General features: G+C 37.1%; 3 protein-coding genes and 1 long non-coding RNA gene across 10 annotated transcripts; 3 read left to right on the top strand and 1 right to left on the bottom strand.

Annotated features, from left to right (window-relative positions):
- The first annotated feature begins 444 nt into the window (after nucleotides 1-444).
- On the top strand, nucleotides 445-9,397 carry LOC121778196 (peroxisome biogenesis protein 1-like). 5 transcript variants are annotated; one of them, XM_042175501.1, is made up of 17 exons: nucleotides 446-734; nucleotides 821-994; nucleotides 1,286-1,385; nucleotides 1,634-2,092; nucleotides 2,273-3,049; nucleotides 3,950-4,041; nucleotides 4,417-4,490; nucleotides 4,590-4,806; nucleotides 5,267-5,360; nucleotides 5,457-5,611; nucleotides 5,728-5,958; nucleotides 7,012-7,212; nucleotides 7,763-7,888; nucleotides 7,973-8,034; nucleotides 8,203-8,320; nucleotides 8,475-8,759; nucleotides 8,846-9,397. In XM_042175501.1, exons 1-17 carry the CDS (start codon nucleotides 549-551, stop codon nucleotides 8,882-8,884), a joined length of 3,390 nt encoding a protein of 1,129 aa, XP_042031435.1. In that variant the 5' UTR covers nucleotides 446-548; the 3' UTR covers nucleotides 8,885-9,397. The 5 variants fall into 5 exon arrangements, with proteins under 5 accessions (XP_042031438.1, XP_042031437.1, XP_042031439.1 ...); XM_042175504.1 differs by lacking the exons at nucleotides 8,475-8,759; nucleotides 8,846-9,397 and having other exon boundaries at nucleotides 445-734; nucleotides 7,983-8,034; XM_042175503.1 differs by lacking the exons at nucleotides 8,475-8,759; nucleotides 8,846-9,397 and having other exon boundaries at nucleotides 445-734; nucleotides 8,211-8,320.
- Nucleotides 9,398-11,300: 1,903 nt separating this feature from the next.
- On the bottom strand, nucleotides 11,301-12,861 carry LOC121778203. The gene is made up of 3 exons (XR_006045637.1): nucleotides 12,731-12,861; nucleotides 11,515-11,577; nucleotides 11,301-11,361 (listed from the first exon to the last, which is right to left on the bottom strand). It is a non-coding gene; the product is annotated as an uncharacterized LOC121778203 (long non-coding RNA).
- Nucleotides 12,068-13,943, top strand: LOC121778201 (UDP-sugar pyrophosphorylase-like). Of its 2 annotated transcripts, XM_042175514.1 has the most exons (3): nucleotides 12,071-12,857; nucleotides 13,465-13,664; nucleotides 13,756-13,943. In XM_042175514.1, exons 2-3 carry the CDS (start codon nucleotides 13,551-13,553, stop codon nucleotides 13,921-13,923), a joined length of 282 nt encoding a protein of 93 aa, XP_042031448.1. In that variant the 5' UTR covers nucleotides 12,071-12,857; nucleotides 13,465-13,550; the 3' UTR covers nucleotides 13,924-13,943. The 2 variants fall into 2 exon arrangements, with proteins under 2 accessions (XP_042031446.1, XP_042031448.1); XM_042175512.1 differs by having other exon boundaries at nucleotides 12,068-13,664.
- A 49-nt stretch (nucleotides 13,944-13,992) lies between these two features.
- On the top strand, nucleotides 13,993-17,490 carry LOC121778200. Of its 2 annotated transcripts, XR_006045635.1 has the most exons (4): nucleotides 13,993-15,270; nucleotides 15,552-16,615; nucleotides 16,683-17,300; nucleotides 17,377-17,490. XR_006045635.1 is itself a non-coding variant. In XM_042175511.1 (2 exons), the coding sequence occupies exons 1-2, from the start codon at nucleotides 15,570-15,572 to the stop codon at nucleotides 16,900-16,902; spliced, it is 1,266 nt and encodes a 421-aa protein (XP_042031445.1). In that variant the 5' UTR covers nucleotides 13,993-15,569; the 3' UTR covers nucleotides 16,903-17,490. The 2 variants fall into 2 exon arrangements, 1 of the variants encoding a protein (XP_042031445.1); XM_042175511.1 differs by having other exon boundaries at nucleotides 13,993-16,615; nucleotides 16,683-17,490.
- The last annotated feature ends 7,744 nt before the right edge of the window (nucleotides 17,491-25,234 follow it).

Raw genomic sequence — 25,234 nt, 5'->3', positions numbered from 1 at the left:
GATAGATAGTTGATGCACTTCCCTAATTCTCTCCGGCTGCCGTCATTTAGTTTAACTACCATCTAATTTCATATAGCATACTTGAAATTAACCAGAGCTACACGTGCCATATTTAAATCGCAACTAAATTAACTTTCAAATTCCATCGTGATAAAAGGGATTTAAATCATTTAATATTACTAAAAGATTAAAATTTAAAAATGATCACTTGTGTGATGAAAATGAGATGGTAAGAATTTGGGCTGCTAGTATTGGGCCTCATGAACCCATACCACTGTATATTCAATTACATTTTCATGGATCGGATCGGATCGGATCTAACCCGGATTGGCTCGGCCCATTTGCGACACGCTTTCCAAAAACTAAAGAATGGATAAGAGATAAAATCGCGTTCACAAACATATCAACATCGACTAAACACTATGAGTGATACCGCAGAGAACCGTATTTAAACTTCCGCAGGCAACTTCATCACTCATAGAGTATATAAAAGATTAAAAACAATTTCTTCAGCTCTGAAAGTGAACAAAAATTGAAGCTGCTCAGCTATGGAGTTTGAGGTGAGAGCAGTGGGAGGAATCGAGAGCTGCTTCGTCTCTCTCCCTCTCTCCCTCATCCAAACCCTTCAGACCGGTTACCTCCCTCCAATTCTAGCGCTCGAGCTCCGCTCCGACGATCGCCTCTGGCAAGTCGCGTGGTGCGGCGCCGCATCGAATTCCCCTTCCTCAATTGAGGTAGAGCTTTAAGTTAGTTTTGATTGGAGAGTGGTGTTCTTACTTATCTGAATTTGCGGTTTGGGCGCGGGGGTGAATTTTTGCAGATAGCTCGTCACTATGCGGATTGCATTGGATTGAGCGATCGGACCTCGGTTAAAGTGCGTGTGATCAGTAATTTGCCTAAAGCTACGCTTGTGACGGTTGAGCCGCTCACGGAGGATGATTGGGAGATTCTGGAGCTCAATTCGGAGCTTGCTGAAAGTGTTATTTTGAAGCAGGTGATTTGATTGATTCTGTCTTGGTTCAATTGTGCTTCTGTGCATTCGAATTACTGTACAGTAAGGTGGAACATAGTAGTAATTTTGAAGTAGGAGTTATGGTCTGAGTTCGTGTGTATTAGTTAGGGGCTGCAATTCTGAGTTTAAGAGAATGCCTCTTGTTAGGGAGAGTTTGATAGTCTGTTTTTAAGAAGTTTGGAATTGATTTAGGTGTGGTTCATGTTATTTTTGAGAATTTGATGTGTTAAATGTTGTGCAAACTTTTATTAACTCAAATTTGGCTGCATACAGGTTGGAGTTGTACACGAACAAATGAAATTTCCATTGTGGTTGCATGGACAAACAGTTGTCACATTTCTTGTTATGTCAATCTTTCCCCAGAATCCAGTAGGTAACTGCATTGCTTTAGTTTCTGGAATCCTGGAAATCGTATTCCTATTCCGTTTTTTTTCTTTTTCTTTGTTCTACTTTCGAAGCAGTTCTCCTTTCATGTTTGGGTTATGCATTACTTGTTATATTGTGCCAGTTTAAGGCCTCTTATTATCCTCTTCCATTCAACGAAAACTCTTGTGAACATACTTCTATTAAGTAGATTATCATTTTTTATGCTTGTTATTTTACATGTGAGATTGTTTCCAGTTCAACTTGTTCCTGGAACTGAAGTTGCAGTAGCTCCGAAGAGACGTAAAAGTCCGTCCCTGCAATCTCCAGATGAGGGTCACACAATTGCTAAAGCACAACTTCGGATCCAAGATTCAGATAATAAGTCAGTTTATAAATATGAGGAAAATGGTGTTGAAATGGACGTAGTACTCACATTTGGTGTTTATGTCCATCCAGAAACAGCTAAGAAATATTCTTTCAGTTCTTGTCAGCTTGTAGAGATATCTCCACGGTCTCTATCCAAAAATAACAAGAAAAAGCTGCAATCTAGAAGCAAATCAAATGAAAATGAAGCCAATAATGGGATTCATAACGATAAGCGGAATTCCCCCCAGCATCTCATCGTCCATCTATTATTATGTGAATCAGTGTCAAAAGGGCACATAATGCTAGCTCAGTCTCTTCGCCTGTATTTGGGGGTAGAATTACACTCATGTAAGTTAATTCTTCAAAGTATTGAGTAACATTTCTAGTTGAATTAAAATCAAAACGAGTAAGTTCGTCTTTGTTTTGTTAACTTGTCAGTTGTCACGACTCACAATACCCTAATTTTTTTGGTCTTTTTTTTGGCTTTATTTAAGTTAGTGATATTCATTTACTCTGCTCTTATTTCAGGGGTACATGTTAAAGGGTGTATCACTAGTGCAAAAAAAGACATACCTCCCTTTTCTATTTCACCATATCATTTCAAGATATTTGAAAAGAATCAGTTTATGGAGAATAACAGCCCAGAAGTTGCAAGCAACCGCGAGCACCATAAACAAAAAGATAGTCTTGATAGTATTAGTTCAAATGCAGAACTGGGTGTTAGTGATTGGTCTATGCACGACAAGGTTGTTGCCGCACTTTCTTCTGGACTTTCTCATGATGAGGTTGAAGCCACAGCTACTAAGACTAGGGAAAGACACAGGAAACTTGGTCATAGAAATGGTTTATCAGATCTTTTACGTGTGAGGTGTATAGCCCAGCTTGAAACTTTTGCTTCAAATTCAGCAGAAGACGTAAGCTCATTGGTTATAGGAAGCAAAAACTTACTTCATTTAAAAGTCAAATATGAGAGTTTGCCTATAAATTGCAAGATACAAACATCTGGTAAAAGTTTCCCCAGAAACAGAAACCAGGCTGAAGATGCATGGGTTGATATCCTTTATATGCTGTCACTTGTTGATGAATCTTTGCATGATGGAGTCTATAATACCTATGAACTTGCATTTGACAAAGACTGCGGGAGCAACTTTTCTTCAAAAACTTTAGACATGTTGCTAGAGAAGCTGCAGCTGGGTGATATGTTATTCTCTCATGTTGCCCCTTCAGTATTTCCTGGAAATGTCCTTTGTGCTTCAAGTTCTTCATTGGACTGGATGGGTACAGCTCCATCTGATGTAAATCACAGTAGGTATTTTTTTACCTAGTTAACTTTTCATTTCCATCATAATATAATTATGTATGCTACTGAAATTTCTGTATGGGATTAACATGTCTGTACTTGTGTGAGACTACTGATGACTGCCTACTAGATCCCCAAGGAGGGGATTCGTTGCCTAGTTACTGGTTTGCTATAATGATTTTCTTGCTATAGGACTTCCTAGAAGACAAACTTTATGAAAGTGTCGTATGTTCAATCTTTTGTGATGGAATGGGTTTTTTTTTGTGGGATTCTAAAGTTACTGCTTAGGAGGTCTATAGGAGACCATAAGATGAAAAACTTTCCATCAACCACTAAACTGTAACTGTATAGCTCTATTTAAAGCCCAAATAAGCTACAGGTAATGTATGTGATTAAGTTGTCTCTGAATTGAGTGAAGTCTTGAAAATTTGCATAGGTAAAGGTGCATATTCTCAAAGAAGGTTGTCACCTTAGACCACTAAACTCCCAGCACCATATCCATGTACATCATACTCCCTCCGTTCCACAGTAGTAGAGTCATTTCATTTTCTGCACTCGTTTTGAAAAAATGATAATAAATAATTAAAGTGGAGAGAAAGTAAAGTAAGAGAGAGAATAATGTAGAGAAGAGTCTTATCTACAATATTATCTCTCTTACTTTACTTTTTCTCCATTTAAACTATTTATAATTATTTTTTCAAAACGAGTGCGCAAAATGAAATGACTCTACTACTATGGAACGGAGGGAGTAAGAATTATGTCAATTTCCTGATACAACTTTGGTTCCGTAGGCCATTTTTTCATGGTTTGGCTACAGGAATATGTACTGTACCTATTTTGATTTTTTGCTATTATATACTCCTATATTGTGAAGTATTTCATCTAACTTGTTTAACAACCTTCAGGGTTGATCTCTTTGTTATCTCCTACTTCTGGAATGTTGTTCAGTATCTATAATCTGCCGTTGCCTGGGCATATTCTAATATGCGGACCTGCAGTAAGTCTCACCAAAACTAGCTCATTTGAGGCCTTTTAAAGCAAATATTTTTCTAGAATGATTTATTTTGGCATCTTTTGCCTGTATCTTTCTTAAAGAAAAGTTGAATAGACTATATAAATATGCATGTTTAAGGTTGGGAAAAACTTCAGGGGTATCTCTTAATTCAAGGTGTAGAAACCTTTAACACCTTTATCCAACTGCTCCATGGCCTGGAATCTGGGATTTATGGAAATTGGATCATATTTTGTGCCCTCTGCACATGATCAAACAATGTCAACTTATCTATTAGAGAAAAGTTAAAATATATAATTCTGTTACCTTACCTTCATGAAGCCAGATTATTATCATGTGCTGGAAAATTTTGTTTTGTAGGGTTCTGGAAAAACATTATTGGCTAAAGCCTCTGCAAAATATATTGAAGGCTGTAAAGATATTTTGGCACATGTGTAAGAATTTTCTGATTTAATTTTATCATCAAGAATTTGGGTCTTACCTACCTCTTGTTGCTGCTTGAACCTGATTGGATAGAGGGTTCCCTTTTGCAGAGTCTTTGTTTCTTGTTCTAGGCTCACTCTGGAGAAGCCTTCAACTATTCGTCAAGAACTTTCTAGCAACATCTCTGAAGCACTGGTTCATGCACCTTCTGTCATCATCTTGGATGATCTTGACAGCCTTGTTGCATCTTCCTCGGATCTGGAGGGGTCTCAACCTTCATCATCTTCTGCAGCATTCATTGAGTTTCTTGCTGATATATTAGATGAGGCAAGATGAATTTGTTATTTGAAATTCTCTCTCTCTCTCTCTCTCTCTCTTTCCCTCTCTCTTATGACTCTGATGGTTTGTTATCGTCTCTCTGAAACTGGGAGTTGACCCACTGAAGCTTCATGTTTTTTGACCTAGAATAATTGTGATCTTATATTTACAAAAAATAAGTTACTTCATGTAAGTGAAAATATTTTAGTCCTTTTTGAGCTCCATGCATTGATCTTAACCCACCTCATGCTTTCCTAGTAGGTAGCTTCATTCTCTCTCTCTCTGCATTTGCTCCATTTCAACTAGATGTCACATGTTTTTCCTCAAGATAAAGATACCACATGTTACTTATTATTTGTTGTATCATGTTTAATAGTGCATATTGATTCCTCATTAGATGATGGCTATTTCCAGGTGGATACATTTCTTTTATATTTGACATAACGTTTTTTTGCTCTCATGCTTGTAGGGAAAGCAAAGGAGCTTTTGTGGGACTGGTCCCATTGCATTCATTGCTACTGTGCAATCCCTGACTAATTTTCCACAGAGCTTGAGCTGTTCTGGTGCGTTATTCTGCATTAAGTAAAAATAATTGTTCTTCTTTGAATAATTGTTTTCTTTTATGACTTTATCTGACAGCTAGAATTGATTGAATTCAGGACGGTTTGACTTTCATATCAATCTTCCTGCACCTGCAGCTGCTGAACGGTCAGCTATATTGAAGCATGAGATGGAGAAACGATCATTGCAATGTTCTGATGATCTCCTGTCAGATATAGCATCAAAATGTGATGGATATGATGCTTATGATCTGGTAAGTCATTGCTAAAAAACTTATATACAACTTACTGCTATATGGATGAAATTCAACTGGTTCAGTGACAACAAATTTTGGCCAAAATATACTCATATGCAAATTATATACTTCAGGAAATACTGGTAGACCGATCCGTGCATGCAGCCATTGGTCGCTCATTATCTGCTAATTTGGGATCTAAAGATAATAGAAAGCCTACTTTGATTTGGGATGACTTTCAGCAAGCAATGGAAAATTTTCTACCGGTGGCCATGCGAGACATCACTAAACCAGCTAAAGAAGGTGGTCGCTCTGGTTGGGAAGATGTTGGTGGTCTTAATGACATTCGAAATGCTATTAAAGAGGTATTTTTCTGTAGATATAGAGTTTTTATTCTTTCAATCGTCCATCTCAAAAACTGACACCAGTTTTGTGTGACTATTTGCTTTTAGATGATACTAATAAGTTGATCTTTTAAGGATGATATTTCTTTATAATTCACAAAAGCGAATGAAATAATATTGAACTCTGGTAACAGTAAAAAAACCTCCCGATTGTGTAACATAGTAGTATTGAATGTTTCTTCCAAGTGTTCTCATCCATTGGACTTTGACAATTGACATTAATTTTTCAGCTAGCTTCTCATCTGATTTTGAGTTTGCTCTTCTCGAATTGCATTTAAATTGGTTCAGTGATCTTAAATTGATATAGTAGACCAGAAACAGCTATGTCCAATATAATAATATAACTCTGATGTTTTCAAGTTTCTCATTAGCAGTGAATTTAATGTCATTTTTCATGGATGATATTGACCTGGATCGTGGTTTTGAAGATCTCTAACCTAACAAAACACATCTTGAATTTACTACTGGACTTTAAAGTAACAAGAAGGGAAAAAGAGTTACTCCCTCCGTCCCAAGATAATAGACTCACTTCTTTTGGGCACAGGAATTTAGGAGCTTTTATTTTGTGTGTTAGTTAGAAAGAGAAGATATAATATTTAAATTATTATGAGAGAGAACTTTTTCTAAAAATGGAAAGTGCTCAAGTATGTTGGGACACCCCAAAATGGTATACTAGTCTAATATCTTGGGACGGAGGGAGTATTTGTTTGACAGAAGCAGAATTCTGTGCATGTTTTGAAATTTTCAGTGGCATCCTGTTATTTATTGTTCTACTGTAGAAACCTCTTCACTGCCTTTATGCTTAAATTCTTCAATCCTGCAAATAACTTTCTGAATTTGCTTGCTCCTTATCTAAAACAAATTATTCTTTCTCGCTTTTCTGTAATTTCCATGCTGGATATGGCTTTTGCGGTGTCTGTTAAAAACATATGGATGTTAATTATTTGAGGCTGTTACTTCACATGGTACATATTGGCTATAGATTGATTAATGGTGTATTGTATTTTGTATCAGATGATTGAGCTACCTTCAAAATTTCCCAACATATTTGCACAAGCACCATTAAGATTGCGATCCAATGTTCTCTTATATGGTCCTCCTGGTTGTGGGAAAACACATATTGTTGGTGCAGCTGCTGCAGCATGTTCACTAAGGTTCATCTCAGTGAAAGGGCCTGAATTGCTTAACAAGTATATTGGTGCTTCTGAACAAGCTGTAAGATATGAGCTGCCTTGTATAGATTTCATTATCTACTTTTGGAGACGATATGCATCTGTATTTTGTCTTTTTAGTTTTCATTTCATCCCCTTGAATACTACTTCATACCTTATAATTGTTAGCATGCATGTTACCAAGTGCATCAGCCATTGGGTACAAATACAATACTGGAAGTGGCTTCAACTTGATACTATTATTCGAAATCTGGATCTAGAGTTCATTTCTATGGTGGTTTGCACTAGAATGTCAAGAAATATAGGGCCTTTATATAGTGTGGTTTTCCTTATAGCAGTCTATATTTTCTTTTGTTAGACTATTATACCTGAGCAACTAGACATCCCAATGTCCTGTTTATGGTCAGTTAGGGTTATACGTAAAATTCATTCAGATGTACTTTTTCATATAATGCATGAAGCTATTTGGCGTTGCTATATCAAAGCTGGGCCTGGAAGTTGTCGCACAGCCCTGAGATCTTAAAGAGAGATTTTAAAAACAAGCTATTTTTAGGTATTGAGAAGCAACTGACTGCATGAATAAACTATTTTAGGTTCGGGATATCTTCTCAAAAGCAGCTGCAGCAGCTCCCTGCCTTCTCTTTTTTGATGAATTTGATTCTATCGCTCCGAAGAGAGGACATGATAATACCGGTGTAACTGATAGAGTTGTCAATCAGGTCAGTTCCTTCATCCCGCTCAACCTAATATTTATTTTGCTGTTCTGCCTCAGCTACCAATACCTTCGTCACATTATATGCCAGTTTCTAACAGAATTGGATGGTGTTGAAGTCTTGACTGGTGTATTTGTTTTTGCTGCTACTAGGTAAGCTCTCCTCTTCAGAAGTTATCTTTATATGTTGATGTAATGAACTTTTCTCAGTGCAGAATCGAATGACCTGTTATATGTTATGTAAATAATCTGAAAAGTTACTATCACTTAGAAGCTTCATTTTGATACTATTTTTGTAACACATGGCTTGCTGAAAACCAGTCGACCAGATTTGCTTGATGCTGCACTTCTACGGCCTGGTAGGCTGGACCGAATTTTATTTTGTGATTTTCCATCACACCAGGAGAGGTTGGAGATTCTTAAGGTCCTCTCAAGAAAGGTAAGCACCTATATCTGCAATTTGTAGACGTTTATTCTTTTTGTCGGTGATTTCTTCTTCGTGGAGTAAGAAGTTTTTAGTGGTTTCAGTCTTCTGGACCATAAGAATTTGTGTTTACACAACTCACTAATGACTAATCCGAGAACCACTGCAGTTACCAATGGACGGTGATGTCGACTTGGATCACGTAGCTCAAATTACTGAAGGCTTCAGTGGAGCTGATCTTCAAGCCCTTCTCTCTGACACACAGCTTGAAGCAGTTCACGAGCTTTTAGATAACAACGATGTCAGCACAACTAAAAAGATGCCTGTAATCACGAATGCTCTCTTGAAGTCCATCGCATCCAATGCTAAACCGTCGGTATCAGAAGCTGAGAAGCGAAGGTTGTATGATATCTACAGCGAGTTTCTTGATTCAAAGCGATCAACCGCTGCACAGGTCCTCTCTCTCTCTCTCTCTGTGCCTACTTATCTCTAACCATGACATCTAGTGTGATCTTATACGTGCTTGTAAACTATGTGCAGTCGAGGGAAGCAAAAGGTAAACGTGCGACGTTAGCTTGATGTACTCTGGGAACAAGCTGCTTAGGTATGTATCCGTAGCGGAATACAGAAAGTGTTGATGGTATTCGATCTCGACTTTCAGTTATACAAAGGGCGTTGGCAACGTGTGCTTAAGAGCACGAGAAGCGCGCGTCGTTGCCGGTTGTATTACACGCCGCTCTCCGGTTGCTCGTGTGGGATGCGTCCATCTCAGCGAAGGTGTGGCATGTTTCACACTCTTAGAATAAATAAAAAAAAATAGATAAAAATACATTTTTTAGGAGGAATCAATGTACATGGGTTTGGCACTGAATTCTTTTCGATAGCTTTGATTCGAAGCCACTTTTCTGGTGAAGAATAATAAATAATTTAACGTCGTTTAAAAAGTAAAGAGAGGATGTTCCTTGGAATATGCCAACTAGAGGCAATCTCAGTTACATATACAATCATCATTCATCAACTTTTTTGGCTTTTGTAAAGATTTCTATTTTCTACATTGGAAAAAATAAATTTACCCCGTGACCCTTTTCTTCATCTTTTTCTATATTCGTGTTACGTCATTTCTTTAGTGTGTATCTAAATGCTCTTTAGTGCTATTTATAGAATAACAAACCAAATTTAAAAATTGATTTAGTATAGTTATTTAAGGCTATTTCGGCTAATTCAGTCACAATCGAATTACTTCCAACGTCCTCGATTAAGAATCACACTTTGACCAGACACAGATTTTAAGAAATGTAAAGAAAAGTTGGTTGAAAAAGTTAGTGGAATGTGTAACTCATTTTTAATATTGGTTTTATAATAAAATGTAAGTGAAGTGAATTAGTGGAATGTGAGAACTACTTTTCATTCACAGCCCGAAATGGAAAAGTGTGACTCTTCATCGGGAACGGAGGGAGTATAAAATTTGTGTATCTATTTTTTTTTAAAACTAATTTGCTTAAATTTTTCTAACCGATTAAATCAAATTATTCGTCTATACACATTTTATCGTTATACTAAAAAAACATTGCTTTAAACTTATTTTGAGGATATTACTTAGAACTTGGGAAATCTTGAACTTATATATATACATGTTTCAAGCACAGCAAACAAGTTAATCTCCACAAACCAAAAAGAGATTACATAAATTTCATTTACTCATTTCTCGTCTAACTTTCAAAATGGACACAATCTACCATTAATCCAAAACTAATTTCATGAATAAAAAACTATGTAATCTACTTTTTTTGAGGGAAAATTAATATAAATTCGATTCACTAAATATTTACTGAACCTTCTTCAGATTTTCAACCAACTCTCGCCGCCGTTTACCGACCCGACCCGACGAAATCGGTTCGATTCACGTCGCAATCAGTAACTAACCCTTCGTTTTTTGTTTTTTTTTAAAAAAATTAACTTCATATATTTATATCATATATATGAAAGAGGAAATTACAAATCAACTCCTATAACAAAGAGGGAAGACAAATTACGCCACCCAGGGTTCGAACTCGAGACCTCCAGGATGGACGCGGTATCCAGCACCCTTTACCGCTAGGCCAAGAGGCTTGAATCAGTAACTAACTCTTCGTTCTGTCTTCTAAATTTATGCAATTGTTTCTGGTGTTAATCATTCTATTTGATGTTCTGATTATGAACTTTTATTGATTGTTGTGCTTATGTGTATTATCTAATACTATCATTGAGAACCTCTTCATGTGCTTATTACAGGAAATATTCAACTTCAATTCATTTGACTTATAATTATTCTACCCCTTGCAGGTGGCTCTGCCATTGGAATCTACTACAGGAACGTGTTTCTTACAGCACTACATTGAATCTATTCTTGCCTTGCAAGATGCGAGCTGTAGGCTAAGTCAAGGTTCGTATATGATACCACTTTGTCACGCCCGCATTTTCTAAGGATAGAAAACACGGTTGATCGCGATTAGGGGAGGATTAAAGAAGCGGGGAAGAAAAAGGAGAAAACAACACAACTCAACCATAGCCCGAAACAAATGGGAATAGCTGGAATAAAATCAGAGTATCTCAACAATACAAAAACTCAAAAGAAAGACGACTACTCAGCGGAAGCATTCGAGAGAAGGAATATGCCACGTGTGAAGACATGACACATTCTAAACACTTAAATTTCTTCAACGGTCTTGCTCAACACCCACCGCACCCGTCACACTCAACCTGCACATTTTTAAAAAGAAATGCAGGGCTGAGTACTTGATGCACTCAGTGGACTCATGCCGAAAACATTTTATAAAAAGTATTTATCATGCCACCATTGAGTGACCTTGGGGTTTTGACTTTAAAAATCGCCCAAGACACTAAAATCAATTCTATCGTAAAATTCGGTTGATCAACCATTTTCCCATAGATGTCTACCATATCTGATCCATTGATGACAAGGAACGTGGCCACATCCCAAGTCACTAGACCGGCCGACCCAAAAGACGGCTCACGATCTCCATAGGTGTACACTAGCCTGAATAGAGACTCACTCCCTACACAGACCCGAATTCGATTATCCATGGATGGCAAAAGCCACATCAGATAGGTTCCATAGAATAAAACAAAACACAGCATGACAAATATTCGTATAATTTTCACATAAAAATATACTTAGGGCATTGCCCTTATTTAAAAAGAAAGCTCACCTCAAACGCTTGACTCGTCAATCCCTTTCTGCTTCAACCACAAACGACGTGCAAAAGTTCACCCTTTTTAACACAATATGATTATGCTAAAATTAGATTTTACAAAATAACTTAATTTAAAACGATGCGTGCATCCTACGTGCGTGTGCTCAAATTATTTCTCGTTCTTTCATAGAGATGATCATACATAATCTCGCACAACCAATCCAACGCCTATTCAAAATTTTCTTAATTAGCCAAGCTGAAGTTATTATGCGCAAACTACAGAGCAATTAAACAGAAACCTTCAACCCATTTATTTAATTTACAAGGCCCAACCAAAAGTATTAAATAGCCTAACATTTTAAAGCTAAACCAAGAAAAGGAAATAGTAGCATTATATACTCCCGCCCGCACGGGCTTAACTCAGTTGGTTCCTGGGTGGTAGATTGTCCCTAAGCAGACAGGATCGAATGCTGGCAGCCGCAGTGTGGGAGTTTCACCACTGTGGTGGCTCCTTGTGTGCTGGTTACCAGTGTAAGTTCCTCCCACCTAATGGGCCGCTGAGGTACCGTGTTTGAACCCCTCCATAGCGATGTCGGACCGGGTTATGGGGGCGCCTGGGGTGAGCGAATCACCTTTTGTCCCTAAGCATTATATACTCCCTGCCACCACACGTCTACTGCCCAAAGACCCAACTCAAACCAACATCTCTCTCTGCCAATTCTTCTACAAAGCTCACTCTCAATTTCTCATCTCTTCCTCTCCTCTGTACTCTCCCTTTCCCTATTCTCAATTTTACAAAAAATAAATCCCAATTCACATCTCACAATTTAAAGTCTCAAAACAGAAACTTCAAATCCTAAAACAGTAGTACAAGGCGTGCCTCCATCTTTCTTCCTCTCGGTCTCTTCTCACCGTCGGTAAAACTCGCCGCCGCCAGCTCGTTCAGGCAACTGCCGTCCGCCACTGCCAGTCACCCCTTTAGCACCGCCCAGCCGTCGTCGCCGGTGCCTCAGTCGAGCGGCGCCGCCTCTCACAACTGATCCGTCCCTCCCCCTTTTTTTCTCCACTCAAAACTAATCTTTTATTAAGTTTTCTAATAGTTCGATATCAATTGTTAATGGTTGATAACATTTTTCAGAACTCTGGGATTTTAAAATTTCATGGGGATGAACTAACATGAATATGAACAAATAATTCCATGGAGAAAAACAAACGTCGGACTTGAATATACCTCTAGTTTGATGGATCAAAAATTTGTGAAGCAAAATCTGGAAACTCACGGCTGCTCCACTCCTTTGGCTATCTCTTTGTTTTTCCCAGAATTTGGAAGGAGGCTAAAAATTTGTGGAATGGTTCGGGTATATATATGTTCCCATATAGGTTGTAGATTTAAAATTGATATTTAATAGTTGATATATATATAATAAATTACGTGATAGGGTTGGGTTTGTTGGAGGGATTTTAGGGAATGGAGATATGTGATAATAGTTTGGTGATAGGGTTTGAAGAAATATATCTGACCAAGTGAAAAGATTTAATTAGATTTATTTGTTTTTTTTTTCTCCTTTATTTTTATTTTTGGGGTGTTACAGTTATTGAACAATATGCATTAATTTTAGGTTATTCTATCTTACTATAGAGAAGTTAGTACTGTTGATATTTGCTATGATGATTTTCTCCAGATGGTCATTGTTCCTTACATATTCTAAACATATAAAGATTTATACGGAAACATCATTTAATTGTTTTTCGACATGGAACATCATGAATCAAAAATATGTTTTGCAATGCTGTTATCTCAGTGATTTTTTCCTTGTATGCATAAGAGAAAACAATATCTCACAAAACTGGATTGCTATTTGGTTCATTACTCATAAGTATCTTAGCTTTACCAAAGAATTAAAGCTCTTCTCATTACCAATCTGTTGTTTGAGCTTGCAACTGAACATGCTGTTGCATTATCAGGCTGGTTTCAAGGTGAATGACCCAGTTCAAGATGTATTCAATGGGCAGGAGGTGGACGTATGGCCTCGTATTGCATGGAGTCCTAAATGGGGGCTTACATTCTCGTATTACCGGAAGGAAGATCTACCATTGCCATTAAGGGCCAAAGCATCTTTCTCCAGGATCTTGCCTTGGATGGAGCTCTAGTTATCGATGCTGAGGTATGTTACAGTAAATCTCTCAATTGCCAACAACAGCTCTTTTTGACGATACAAGGAACCTGAACCTGATCACTGGTCATTTTCTCAACAGGTTAAAGTAGGAGGAACTGTGCACAACGCCGGATGGGCCATTGAAAAAGTCGATTACAAGGATACTTCAGTGCCTGAAGAAGTGAGGATCAGAGGTTTCAAAATTATCAAAGTGGAGCAGTTGGAGAAGACATACAACGAGCCCGGAAAGTATTCATTAAGCCCCTGAGATCTGATTCAGATATCGGATATCGATATAGAGGTCTGTCTTCAACTACTTGCATGATTCAGTCCACTTTGTATGATTTTTGTAACATTATATGCATCAAATAAATTCTTGGGGCTTCTGCAACTGATAAGAGAGTTAGTTAGTTAGGTGGGATTTTGATGATTCATGCTTTTGAATATAGAATAATGGAAGAAAATTAGACCCTATCTAGGCTGACTGCAATTGTTTGGATCCCATTTCTGTGATATTTCTCCAATTTCATGTGGCTTATATTTCTACTTCACTTGTTTAAAAAAGTCTAATTTTACAATTGACTCGTATGAAATTAAAGTTTATTTTGTGTTTGTGTTCTTTCCTCCCTTATTTTTCTTGTTATAATTCCACATCGTATTGACGTTGCTAGCTATTTAAATATCTAAAAGTCTTGATTTTGGGGCATCAAGGGTTGGAATCTTATTTGAACTGGAACCAAATTAATTTTGCTTTTTCAATATAAATACTAATTTTGCTAGAAAAGTAAATAAATTTGTAATCTTGTTTCATCAATTTTCACTAAACGAGTTTGATGTTTGAAGAATGAAATTCAACTATGAATCTACAAAAACGTGTTGTTACCTTTTGACAATTTTCTTTTCCTGCAATGGTTAGGAAGTTCAAGCTGTTCAACATTCAAAATGTGTTATATTAATAAGTTAAGGCCTAATAATATGCTTGACTTCAACATATTTTATATCGTACAAGATATCAATCTTATACTAGTACTTGGTTGGTACTATATTATTATTTTCAAATTGCAACACATACTCCAAAGTAATTTTAGAATAAACTGTGAGAATAAAAAAATATTATTGTCAATGAAATAAAAATAGACTCACACTCTACTCTCCAAGTAATTTTAAGTCAAATTAGGATCCGTTTGATAAGTTATACTAATTTACGATATAAAAATAATTTAGATATTATTATAATAAACATTACTATTATTTTGATAATTAAGAAGAAACAAGAATTCTAGTTATAAATTTGCGTTATTTTCCTTGTTAACAAGATTTTTATCACTTTTCTTATTAAATAAAAAATCAAATAAATATTAGTTTAAAATTTTAAAAATAGATTACTTTCTTAGAACATAAACGAACCCTTAACTTATTGCTGGAGATGATATGTAAAATCTCATAAATTCGTTCAATATATTAAAATGGCATAAATATATTATTGTCCATTTTTATCGCCTATAATGACAACGATTGAATACTAATGTCAATATTGTAAACTGAATTTTCTTCTTCAAAAACCAAAAACCCTATCTTCCTTAGCAGATCGTCTTTTGCGCCGACACAAAGAAAGGTACGTAACGCTTGTTTCTCATCTTCATGCATAGGGTTTTCTTATTCTTATTAACACTACTTTTCTGGCTCATCAATAGAATAGATTATATATTCAATTGTCCGGCTCATAAATAGGATAGATTCAGGATTCATGCTGTTCTTATAGCTGATTTCATGGTGCCTCTACTTTTTCCCACCGGCTCAACCCTCGTTTATGTTCTTAGGGCTAATTTCATTTATGAACTTGAAATTTATTAATCCATATATTGTTATTTTAATTAACTAATTCTCATTGAACAGAACAGCATATATATATATATGGGGGGCGATCTACGGTTCATGATTTTGAAGTACTTACCTAAGTGTATCAACTACTATTGTTTTGACGAGGTGGATTTGAAGGATGGCGCTGAAATTAATCTAGTAGAATTAGAATTTCAAGGAAATTGTCTGCATAAAGACATTCCGGCTTACCCTGGATTTGTTTGTATCGGTGATGCCTTGTTCATGGCCGGAGGTGTCTTCTACGACGTCCCACATCCCACTTTTTTCAAACAGATATCTCCAACAAACTACTTGTCAACTGCGCCACTACCTGTTGTTGGTTCATCACCTGTGACTTGGACTCGTAGCCCCACTAGTATGGATTTAGCCCGAGCCGGCCCCATGGTAGCCCCATTACACGATGGCAGGATATTCATCTGCGGGGGCACTCCTATAAGAAGTAGTTGGGTTGAGATCTACGACCCCAAGACAGGCCAGTTCCTCCCTAGGAAATTGCCTGCCCACATCAAGCGTATTCCTATAGCAAGATCTTGCTTTCAGTGGACCAAAGAACTGGTTATGATATACTATGATAGATGGGTTTACACCGAACTAGAATTCAAAGACGAACACCCCATGTCCTGCGACATCGAAGGACATCAACCCACACTCCTCCAGTACAACTTGGTTACAGACAAGTGGATAGTCTTTGCAGATAACATCCCTCCCCCAATAGATGAAATGAATAAGAGGAACCTCATCTATGTGGGTGGAGACCTTCTATTCAGTATCGACTATTCATATAGTTGGTTGGTCTACGATCTGTCCTCGAGGAAGGTGGTGGGAAACGTGAGTGTGAAGCTTCCGGGTGCGAAGATTTCGGGTGCGAGGGTTATTGATGCTTTCTATGTTGGCGGCAAGACTGATGTTAAAAGTACTAGTTGGTTCTTCTACGTATTCATGCCTAATGTGATTAAACACCAGTTTCGTGGTGTTCAATATGCCAAGGTCGAAGTAGTCCAACGCAAGGACGGGGATTTGTATGCTACAGTTCACATGAACGGTGTCTTGGGAATCTCTCCCTATTCCGACATCTACATGTGAGGCATTGTATTTTGATTTAATTTTGAAATTTCTTTATATTGAAATGCTTGTTTTTGTATGCAGTATTGCAAGCTCTAAGAGAGATGCAGAGGAGGACATGTTGGAGGCAAGCACAACCAGCTCTAAGAGAGATGCAGAGGAGGACATGTTGGAGGCAAGCACAACCAGCTCTAAGAGAGATGCAGAGGAGGACATGTTGGAGGCAAGCACAACCAGCTCCAGCTCTAAGAGAGATGCATTGTTGGAGGAGAGAGGGAAAGAGAAGGTGATGAGAAGTGAATGAAAGCCTGCTGGGAACTAGTATATTATTAATATAACTATATATGTAGTTATGTATGAAGGAGATTTATTTTTGACGTTTCCCTAGCTGTCACTTATCACCTTTTGGATGATGAATTATTAGTGTATATGTAGTTATGTTGGTTGGGATCCATGCCCTCTGTTTGGGTTGGCTCGGTCGCACCACTTGCAGAGATGCCCTTCTTCCCCTTGGCCTTTCTCTTGGAAACTTTTTGGCCTCCTATTTGATTTTGTGTGCGAAAACTCTTCTCCATAGTATTGTTTTAGTCGAAGGAATCGCCCCCGTTCTTGGTGTAGTTGTTGTCAGCATTGACTTTGGTCCTCTTCAGGCTTCATGGAGAGAGTGCATGTTCAATTAGGGAGAAGTATAGCCAGCATAAGGTGAGCAAGTTTCTTGATGTTTGATGATTGTATCAAATGATAGATGGTTTTAACAATTGTTGTTTTTGTGTAACAGTACAAAATTGTGGCTAAGAAAAGCTGCCCTCCATCAATACCAATATAGTACTACTAAGGCTACCTTTGGACTATTTTTTGAAATATTTATAAACTGTGGACACCTTTTTGAATATTTATAAGAGTGCATAATCAATGTATCATTATAAGAAGGGAAAAAAAACGTCTTTTGTGATTCAAAATTTAAAACCCACAATTAATATTACCCTATCTACATTATAATAAAAAAACGTGTCATTATAGCTTTGACCACTAATCAATTTTTATATTTAATTTTCAGTTCTCTAACTTATTTATCATATTTAAAGGGGACGCTTATAAGTTTTAAATTTGGAAGGTAAAAAGCATTTTTCATTATAAATGGAGGAAGTGAAAAGTTATGGAGAGGCATCTATTTTTTACTATAAATATGTTGTTAGCTAGATTTTAATTCTGATATTCCTATCTTTTTCATAATATTCTTTGTTGAACGCTTTGATTGGATTTTTTTTTTCTTTTTTTTATTAATATGAATTATTTTATTCTAAATTCACAATGTCACATTGCCTTTAATTTCCCATGAATTTATGCATTTTTTATTTTATTTTTTTAATAATGTATTTGTTTGATGTTGCTGATAATTTTGATCTTATATCTTTAAATCTACTCATTTTGAGGAATTTGATTTTTTTTTAATATCTTTTAAACCTACTAATTTTCGTAGATTATATTTGATATAGACCATGAGTTCCTTCTTTCTATTTTCCTTGACAATCGCAGAACTATTACTATGTTTTATCTTACAAGAAATTGAAAGATTTTTTATGTATGTAAGTTTTATCGGTGGGTTATGGTGTAAAATATCATTGGATGTTATGTAATTTTTATAACTCTCCCCTATTTCAGGAACAAAAATCACACCTCCAAAAAATGGTATACTAAAGATTTGAAGATGCGCAAAAAAAATCTAACATGTTGTCGATGAAGAAAAACAAGCGTAGATATAGGAAAAACAAAAATATAGCACAAAACATTTAGTTTATTAGTATTAGTTTATATTTCTTGACTTAAGTGTAGTGTAAGGTTATAGTATATTTTTATCTTTAACAATATGCATTGATATAAAATATTATTATATTCCTATTGATTTTTTATAATATTAATTTGTGATTATTTTTTTACTATTTTAACATTTGTCACTAAATTAAGTTTGGCATGTTAATTTCAACTTTGAATTTCATTGATTTTGTATTCTTAGCTTGAAGTTCGCTTGGAATTTTTACTAATTAACTATTTTTTTATACTAATAAGGAGCTTACGAAATAAAGTAATTTTAAAGTAAATAACCAATTTTCCTGTTCAGTGTTTAATTGTGTTCAGTTGTTTCATTACTATCATTTTTACATATTCTATGAATTTTTTGGAACTCTCATTACCCATTTTAATTTGTTTTGTAATACAGGAATATTATTATATATATCATTGAATATTTCAATATGTGTAAAATAAAACTTAGGGGCTCCTACAATTAAACTTAGGGGCTCCTTCAATTAAAGTTAGGAGCTCAGCAATTATATTTTTTATATCTTGATGTTCTATTTTGCTATCGAACTAAATATGTTCAAAGTGTATGTTAACTTTGTTAACATAATTTAATTATAATTATTAAAATAAAAAATATATATTTGTTTATAAATGATAACTTTATTTATAATAGAGATCTAACAATGTTCTAACTTTTATTGTACTGAGTTCGTAAATTTTATTTTATACATATTGAAATATTCAATGATATATTATTATAATATTCCTGTAATATAAAATAAATTAAAATAGTTCACGAGAGTTTCAAAAATATCATAGAATATGTAAAAATGATAGTAATGAAACAAATAAACACAATTTAACACTAAACAAGCGAATAAAATAAAATGGACCGTGCTTCGCACCGATGTGAAACTAGTACTATAAAAAGGCAAATGTGACAATTAATGCGGGACGGAGGTAGTAACTTATTTCCACTTATATCTTGAACAATTAAAGTCATAAATCCATAATTCTAAAAATTATATTTTCGGTCCATGCATTTCTTTATAGCTAAAAGAAATATTTCAACTTCTAATTAAACCCCATGCTTATCAACATGGACGGTTGGATGCTCAAGCATATGATCAACGGCAATGGATGATTTCTAAAATTTGAAGTTCTTGAATTTTGTTTGGAATCCCATTCGAAAATTGGATCGAAGCATTTCAATCAACTGATATTAAAAACCTAATTTCATCTTCTTCCCAAGATTCATGTGTTGTATCCAACTTCAAATCAAAATTCGTAAGTAGCGAAATCTAATTTCAGTTTTGTAAATCTCAATCTCATCCCAATTACAGAACATAATCATCCACAATCAATATAGGATGCATAAACAAATGATGTGTCATCATCTAATGATATGAAACGGAAGTTGAATCCAAAAAAAAATTTAGATTTCTAATTGATAATCCAATGCGGGAACAATTGTTAATTGCACCACATAATTTGAACTTATGATGAAATTATTCACTAATATATGATTTTGTGTGCCAATCAATGATTTTTTGACAAGTAAATCTATTAAAGATCTATACACAAAACTTAATACTCCCTCCGTCACACAAAGATTGTCCCATTTTTCTATTTCCGTCCGTCCCACAAAATTTGTCTCATTTCACTTTTTACCATTTATGGTAGTGGACCTCATATTCCACTAACTCATTCCTACTCACATTTTATTATAAAACTAATACTCCATCCGTCCGCCATTAGGAGTCCCATTCATGGGCGGCACGAGTTTTAAGAAGTTTTAAGAAATTTTAAGAAAAGTGGCAGCCATAATGGCTGTCATCATTGCTAGACCGTAACGGTCGTCGGTTACGAGGCGTTACAAGCCGTTATGGAGCAGAGAGGTTGAATCTAGAAGCTTCTAGGTTCATTCACGACGTGGACTATCACGTGTCAGCCACGTTGGCTTTACCGCGTCATACTTACGAGGTGTCATCCAGCTTGGCTCGCTGACGTGGAAACGGTGGTGGTCCAAAAAGAACTAGACCAGTCTAGGGTCGAACCCAACCACCGAGCCACACGACCAAGCCCAAAGAACAGTCCAAAGACCACCCAAATACCAATTGCCAAGATCAAAGTCCAAGATCAAGATTGGGATCGAGATCGAGATCGAGCTCAAGCCCCGCGCCCACGCCCACGAGCACGGGCTCGGGCTCGCGCGTGTGGGCTCTTTCACCCATCTTGGTCCACTATAATTATTAAGTAACATAAAGTCACTTAATTTATACACATTAAAAGATGTGTCTCTTCTCCAATGTGGGATAATTAACACTTGTTTAATTACTCCCTAAGCTTAAACTCCTAGCTTTATTAAAAGCTATTTATGCCCCACTTTAATCCACTATTTCTCACTCACCGGAAATTGGAATTGAGAAAGTGAATATACTACATTTATCTACGTAAAATGTAGATCGACGCTATATCATTTAATTTCACAAAATCAAATGTCTCGTCACATTAATTAATTGGTCAAAGTCCATTGACCGGGCATAATCAACTCATGATTTCAATAATCCCCCACATGAGTGGAAATTGCCAAATGCATATGCGTGCAGACACAAGTTCAACCCTCACGAGGTATATAAGCATAAAGATAGGTAACTTTTAGTTTTGAACCTTCCATAGTCAACGCCATCGGATACACAGGCGGCCTAGTAGCGTGATGCTTTGAACTAGTCCCCCACGGCGTGCACCGAGACAATGGTGTTAACACTTAAACACCTCAACCTCATCCGTTCTCACGTTTTGTGTCCTTTGCGGCCTTGGAAACCACTTTGGATTCATAAGTGTGTAATTTGAAGCGGCCACATTTCACACTTACATAGGTGATTCCTACTCGAGTATCTTGCCCTACTCGGTCTCCTTGAGAACTCAATCTCCTTGAGATCCTTAGGAGTCATTAAAAGTCATGGACTTAGCCTCACCACAAGGCAAGTTTTCCAACACTCTATTGCTCTCTAGGGAATAGATGTAAATGAGTGTTTTACACGAACTCTCATAGCTTAGTTGTCCCTTTGAACCAAGTTCTTGGGATCTCCAGTCATCATGGTTGGGTTACCACTATGACAGTTCTTTAGTTTGTGGATTTCAAACTCATTCCCTCTAGCAACTTATTCATTTGATCACGGTTTAACCATTTGGTTAGCAGATCCGCTAGATTATCTATTGACTTTACATAGTCAATTGTAATCACGCCTGTTGTGATCAAATGCCTCACGGTATTATGTCGTCGACGAATATGTCGAGACTTACCGTTATAGAAGCCATTGTTTGCTCTTCCGATAGCCGCTTGGCTATCACAGTGAATCAACACTAGTGGCACTGGCTTATACCAACCTGGAATATCTTCAAGGAAGTTTTTAAGCCATTCGGCTTCTTCACCGGCTTTATCTAAAGCTATGAATTCCGATTCCATGGTTGAACGGGCTATACATGTCTGTTTCGTGGATTTCCACGAGACAGCACCACCCCCAATAGTAAAGACATATCCACTTGTTGAAAGTGAGTCTTTATTATCGGATATCCAATTGGCATCACAGTACCCTTCAAGTACCGGGGGGTATCTCGAAAGTGTAGCCCATGATTTTGAGTATGTTTTAGATATCTCAAAACCCTTACAAGAGCTCTCCAATGCTCTTTGCTTGGATTACTCGTGTATCGACTCAACTTGTTTACGGCACAAGCAATGTCCGGCCGAGTGCAATTAGTCAAATACATAATGCACCCAATGACCCGTGCATATTCTTCTTGTGCAACGGGTTCGTCTTTATTTTTGCTCAAGTGAACATCGAGTTCAATTGGAGTCTTAACCGGCGCGCCATCATAGGCTTTGAATTTCTTCAAAATCTTCTCAACATAATGAGATTGGGTTAAGATGATTCCATCAGATGTTCTTAGAATTTTCATTCCAAGAATTACATCTGCTAGACCCATGTCTTTCATGTCAAAGTTTCTCTTCAACATGACTTTTGTTTCGTTAATCACTTGAGTATTGCTACCCATGATTAACATATCATCAACGTAGAGACACACTATAACATATCCGTTATCAGTGTTCTTAATATAGATACATTTGTCACACTCGTTGATTTTAAACCCATTTGATAACATCACATTATCAAATTTCAAGTGCCATTGCAATAGCGCTTGTTTCAATCCATATAGGGACTTGATTAGTTTGCACACCTTCTTCTCTTGTCCAGGTACTACAAACCCTTCGGGTTGTTCCATATAGATTTCTTCTTCCAATTCACCATTTAGAAACGCGTCTTAACATCCATTTGGTGAATCTCAAGATTGTGCAAAGCAGCAATCGTAAGAAGCACTCGGATAGATGTAATCCTCGTTACAGGTGAGTAGGTATCGAAGAAGTCATGTCCTTCCTTTTGTTTAAAACCCTTTACAAACCAATCGGGCATTAAATTTATCCACTGTTCCATCGGCCTTAAATTTCATTTTAAGCACCCATTGCACCCTAAAGGTTTGCACCTTCGGGCAAATCAACCAGCACCCAAGTGTGGTTTAGCAAAATTGAATCAATTTCGCTTTGAACAGCTTCTTTCTAATGTAACCCGTCTGGGCCATCGAATGCTACTTTTATTGACGTTGGTTCTTCATCCAACATAAGAGCAATGTAGTCAGGACCAATGTTTTTGGTGTTCTGACTCTACTACCACGTCTTAGAACTGCATCACTTGGATCAGGCCTTGCACGCTTACTCGATTCAGGCTCTCCATCCATTGATTTAGAACTAGTGGCCTCATCTTCAATTCTTTCTCAGAATTGGTTGTGACCTCTTCTTGGCCTTTGTCAAGGAAATGTATTTTCTAGAAATACGGCATTCCTTGACTCGATTGTTGTTCATACTGTTATAGTCGATATTTTCAGACTTGTGAACAACGAATCTATATGCACTACTGTTTAGTGCATATCCAATGAAGATACAATCGACTGTTTTAGGTCCAATTGTAACTTCTTTGGGCGGTGGAACCGTTACTTTCGCCAAACACCCCCCACACCTTGAGGTATTTGTAGGATGGTTTCCTTCCTTTCCACAACTCATAAGGAGTGGTGTCCTTACCTTTGCGTGGAATTTGTTTAGGATATAGTTGGCTGTCAAGATAGCCTCCCTCCCACATGTTATGTGGTAGTCCTGAACTTAGTAGCAACGCATTCATCATCTCCTTTAGAGTTCGATTTTTGCGTTCTGCTACACCATTAGATTGTGGTGAATATGGAGCAATTGTTTGATGAATTATACCACTTGCGTTGCATAACTCCTCAAACGGGGCTACATACTCTCCTCCTCTATCACTTCGAATTGCTTTGATTTTACAACCAAGTTGATTCTCAGCTTCGTTCTTATAATTTTTGAACGCTTCTATTGCTTCATCTTTACTTCTTAAAAGATAAATGTAGCAATATCTTGTGCAATCATCTATAAAGGTGATAAGGTATTTTTTTACCGCCTCTAGTTTGCACCATTTTTAAATCACATACATCCGTGTGAATTAATTCAAGGGGTTTCATTTTCCGTTCAACTGAGTGAAACGGTAACTTAGTCATTTTAGCCTCAAGACATATTTCACATTTGTCTTGGCTACCTGCTTCAATCGCCTTTAGTAAATCTAGTTACTAATCTTTTGACGGCTTTTGAATTTCACATGTCTCCAATCTACAATGCCATAAATTTGAACACTCGGTCAAATAAGAGGAAGCAGATGCTTTATTATTATTAGCCAATGGCTTCGTGACACTTCGAGTTGCCACACTAAGCTTGAAAAGTCCATCGGTTACATAACCTTTTCCGAGGGACTTCCCAAACTTATACAATGCAAACCTATCAGACTCGAATACAAGTTTAAAACCTTTATTAACTAGTATTGATCCTGACACAAGGTTCTTGCGGATGTCCGGGACATGCAGTACATCATTCAGCGTAATCGTGACGACAGACGTCATCATGAGGATCACATTTCCGATGCCAAGGACTTCAGAGGATGTTTGATTCCCCATGTTGATCTTCCTCCCTTCAACAGTAGTGTAGGAGGCAAACTTGCTTCTTTCTGAGCAGACATGAGCAGTAGCGCCGGTGTCAACGTACCAGCCGCCCTTGTTGTCAACAATGTTGACTTCTTCAGTGACCACATCAATGAGGTCGCTTTCATCCCAGTCATTGAACTCCTTCTCAACGACGTGGGCTGCCGGCTTCTTCTTCTTTGCTTCGGCAGTCTTTGGCAAAGTGGCCAGTTTTGCCACACCTGTAGCATTCGCCTTCAAATTTCTTTGTAGGCTGCTTGCCCTTCCCTTTGTCATTTTGACGGCTGGGGCGAGGGCGTTTGTTGGAGGGACCTCCCCGCTCCAACAGGTTGGCTTTTGCATCAAGGGGGTTAAAGCCCTTAGCCTTCTGATCACTCTTGCGCACATCCGCTTCAATGCGCAGCTTCACGATCAAATCTTCAAGACTCATCTTCTTTCGCTTGTGTTTGAGGTAGTGCTTGAAGTCCCTCCAACTAGGAGGAAGCTTCTCAATGAGTATGCACCGTACAAAGTTGTCGGGCAAGCTCATCCCTTCAGCTACGAGTCCGTGGATGATCATCTTGAACTCTTGAACTTGTTCCATAACTGGTCTAGAGTCGACCATTTTGTAGTCCATGAATTTGGATACTACAACATGTTCAGTACCTGCAGCATTATCGATACTGTACTTTTTCTGTAGGCTTTCCCACATTTGTTTAGATGTGGTTACATTGGAGTATACATTGTGCAAACTATCATCTAAA

This window comes from Salvia splendens, chromosome 19 (assembly GCF_004379255.2).
Source record: "Salvia splendens isolate huo1 chromosome 19, SspV2, whole genome shotgun sequence".
NCBI lineage: Eukaryota > Viridiplantae > Streptophyta > Magnoliopsida > Lamiales > Lamiaceae > Salvia > Salvia splendens.
The sequence above is the reverse complement of the archived record's forward strand: the minus strand, read 5'-3'. Positions and strand labels throughout refer to the sequence as shown.